The 3,756-nt window shown below is 37.7% G+C and overlaps 1 protein-coding gene across 1 annotated transcript; it reads left to right on the plus strand.

Moving 5' to 3' along the window:
• The first annotated feature begins 667 nt into the window (after positions 1-667).
• On the plus strand, positions 668-3,477 carry LOC106052586 (uncharacterized). Its single transcript, XM_013208003.2, has 2 exons — positions 668-813; positions 2,351-3,477. Exon 2 carries the CDS (start codon positions 2,359-2,361, stop codon positions 3,394-3,396), a length of 1,038 nt encoding a protein of 345 aa, XP_013063457.2. The 5' UTR covers positions 668-813; positions 2,351-2,358; the 3' UTR covers positions 3,397-3,477.
• The last annotated feature ends 279 nt before the right edge of the window (positions 3,478-3,756 follow it).

The raw sequence follows: 3,756 nt of genomic DNA on the forward strand, positions 1-3,756 counted from the left end.
AAAACAAATTTATGTCAAATGACTTTTTTTTTTCAAATATATCGACAATAGGTTTTTCAGGATTTTAAAATAAGAAAGTAATTTACAAGAAACGATTATTGAAAACACAAACTCTCTTTGTAATCTTTTTTTTGTGAGTCACATCCTGTAAAATAGATTTTTGATTATTTTTTAAGTATATTTATTTACAGGCTTATATGTTCTATCCTCTACCAATGTATAGATCTGTCCGTCTGTGTCTAGGTGGACCACTTCGGGGGCGACTTTAAGTTCGTGTGTCCATCCTAACTGTCTTTGTAACCTTGTTATATGTATCAACTGTGGTTCTCGCTGTTATACAAGAAAGCCAAAATTGAAAAGCCATTAGTTGGTTTAAAGTACTTTGTTTTTTGCCAGAAGTGCGCATGCGTAACATAGACAGCAGATCGCACTAAGCAAACAAGTACCACGGGGAAAGGGAAGGGTCTTTATTCAGGTCATGCATATCAGTAATTAGCCTAAGTCATTGAATCCTTTGTTCTGACGTCACTTGGATCTGTTAAGCTCTATATTAGCACTATTAGAAGTAAATCTTATTTTTTTATGATTCATTGTGCATTTTTTTAAAATCACATTAGTTAGTCAGCACATTTTAATATGGACCTAATCATAAAAGATTGATATCTATTTCTCAAAGATAACGCCAAAAACAAGAAAAGAAATAGTGTTTTGTTTGTCTTGTCACGAGGTCACGATTTTATTTACTATATAAACTTAGACAAGTTTGAGATCCATAGCTCCTATTGCTCCTGATAGAACAGACCAACAATCTTGGTGAGTACTAAGACCAATAGAACCCGTTTCAGAGACACGAACGTTTTGCAATGCTTCTATCAACTCTGGGAGGTCGAATGTGTGCACAATCAACTCTGGGAGGTCGAATGTGTGCACAATCAACTCTGGGAGGTCGAATGTGTGCACAATCAACTCTGGGAGGTCGAATGTGTGCACAATCAACTCTGGGAGGTCGAATGTGTGCACAATCAACTCTGGGAGGTCGAATGTGTGCACAATCAACTCTGGGAGGTCGAATGTGTGCACAATCAACTCTGGGAGGTCGAATGTGTGCACAATCAACTCTGGGAGGTCGAATGTGTGCACAATCAACTCTGGGAGGTCGAATGTGTGCACAATCAACTCTGGGAGGTCGAATGTGTGCACAATCAACTCTGGGAGGTCGAATGTGTGCACACATTATTTCTCCCATACCCATTCAAGGATCAAGTTGAAACTTTGCACAATTATTGACATACACAAGGCTTGAATCAATAAAAAAAATTAACAATTAGTTAATCAATTATTGGTAATTAATTTGCTTCTTTGAAATCGAATAAGCAAAGAACTACTACATTTTTAGAGATATAGTTGTCTGTGCAGAGTTGTTTCGCTTAGATAAGCCTTTTTTTTTTAAAAAGATTTTTTAAATTACGTTTTATGGTTCATGTACTTATATTTAATGTTTCCCTTCACCTTTTCTTTAGTCTATTGAAGCATGGGGGGAACAAATATGAATTGTCGACTGTCTTCCGTCATTTCTCAATTTCTTTTAGCCTTAAGAATCTCCTCTAGTGACAAGCGTGCCCTCTCTATCCTGTTGTCTTCTTAACGCTTTCTATGCCTGCCTCTACTTCTTTTCCCTGTTACTGTTCCATGAAGTTACATCAAAGTCTAGCAAAACATTTTAAAGTTATTATTCTCAACGTGAAATTTCTTAATTAATGAATATTTTATTAATTTGCCATTGCCATTGTAATGACACAAGACGTGTTAGAAGTTGAGTTTAATCGGGTTTTTCCTTAGTGACGTGACGAGTAATTAAAAAGTAGGATTACGAACTAGAGAGAATAACGACAGGACGCCTTGGAGGACGACAGAGGACTGTGCCCTTTTTATTGTTCATTAAATTGTTTGAAGTTATCAGCCTGAGTTATCAAATATATTCATTGTTATTCTGTCTTCAACGAACTCGCATGCAACATCAACATCTAGAACCTATAATTATCAACAAACAGACAATCAACAACATGATCAGTTCTAACATTTAATTTTAAGGTATTCAGAATTTGCATTAGCATTAAGCTTTTGGATGTTAGGTATATGAGTATACTATTTTTTGTAAAAAAAAAATAAATTCAATTGCTTTGAGTAGGTTCATGTTGAGGATAGTTTTGTGTTTAGGGTATGGTAAAGAAGTGGTTAGGTTAGGGCTGAGGATACAAAAGCAATTGAAAAATGGATTGGGAACAAATAGATTAGGAATAATGTATTAGTATAAATCAGTTGCTTATAATGGTTTCCATCCAATCAACAGGTGAAATCATGAAGCTTCTTCTTCTTGTAGCTGCTGTAATAGTTGCAGCCTCGGCCAAAGCCGTATCATTGAACGACTTAGTCATAGATCCAAACTGGATTCATACTCTGGGCAAAAAAGAGGAGAACTTCAACTTAGCGGAAATCGTTGCCAACATTGGAAATGTCGTCCATGTCATTGACAGCTTTGTTTCAGGGGCAGCTGCCAAGAGAGAAGTCTGCTTCACCGTTCTTGGAGCTAAAGTTTGCACAGACCCAACCATTAGCGGCAAGAGAGAGGAAAACATCAACCTAGCCGAGATTGTTGCCAATATTGGAAAGGTCGTCCATGTCATTGACGGATTTGTCAGTGGAGTCACCGCCAGAGACGTTGAAAACATCAACCTAGCTGAGATTGTTGCCAACATTGGAAAGGTCGTCCATGTCATTGACGGATTTGTCAGTGGAGTCACCGCCAGAGACGTTGAAAACATCAACCTAGCCGAAATTGTTGCCAACATTGGAAAGGTCGTCCATGTTATTGACGGATTTGTCAGTGGAGTCACCGCCAGAGACGTTGAAAATTTTAATTTATCTCAAATCGTTGCCAACCTTGGAAACGTTATCCACGTTATTGACGGATTTGTTTCTGGTGCAGTTGCCAAGAGAGAAGTCTGCTTCACCGTTCTTGGAGCTAAAGTTTGCACCGACCCAACCATTAGCGGCAAGAGAGAGGAAAACATCAACCTAGCCGAGATTGTTGCCAACATTGGAAAGGTCGTTCATGTCATTGATGGATTTGTCAGTGGAGTCACCGCCAGAGACGTTGAAAACATCAACCTAGCAGAGATTGTTGCCAACATTGGAAAGGTCGTCCATGTCATTGACGGATTTGTTAGTGGAGTCACCGCCAGAGACGTTGAAAACATCAACCTAGCCGAGATAGTTGCCAACATTGGAAAGGTCGTCCATGTCATTGAAGGATTTGTCAGTGGCACCACCACAGGGGCAAAGAGAGAGGAGCAAGATATCTGCCTAACAATCTCTGGTATAAATGTATGTGTCTAAACAGAAATAATGTCACACGTTGTATTTGCATTACTCAATAAATAGTAAATTTGTTCTATTAAACAACGAGACAAAAACATTCTTGCAATCGTTCCGTTAATTTTTGTGATTTATTTTCAGAGTTTATTCTAACTTTCATATTGGAGATTTTCCTAGTTGATTTTTTTTTATACCTTTAGCTAAAACACCATTTCTGAATATCTCATCTATAGTGCAGATAGAGTAGCGTGCATCTGTTTTTAAAGTCCATCGATTAACAAGGGTGTCTTGTGGGGAGCAAAATGACCAATCTTTTAAGCTTTCCACAGCTAATGTCATTAGTTGAAATTATTCAAAATGTTATTCACCGAAATTTGAATT

The sequence above is a fragment of the Biomphalaria glabrata genome, chromosome 17 (genome assembly GCF_947242115.1).
Source record: "Biomphalaria glabrata chromosome 17, xgBioGlab47.1, whole genome shotgun sequence".
NCBI classification, from domain to species: domain Eukaryota; kingdom Metazoa; phylum Mollusca; class Gastropoda; family Planorbidae; genus Biomphalaria; species Biomphalaria glabrata.

Bases quoted from the DNA above. Each gene is read 5' to 3' on its own strand.
- LOC106052586 (XM_013208003.2), top strand. From the start codon at position 2,359: ATGAAGCTTCTTCTTCTTGTAGCTGCTGTAATAGTTGCAGCCTCGGCC.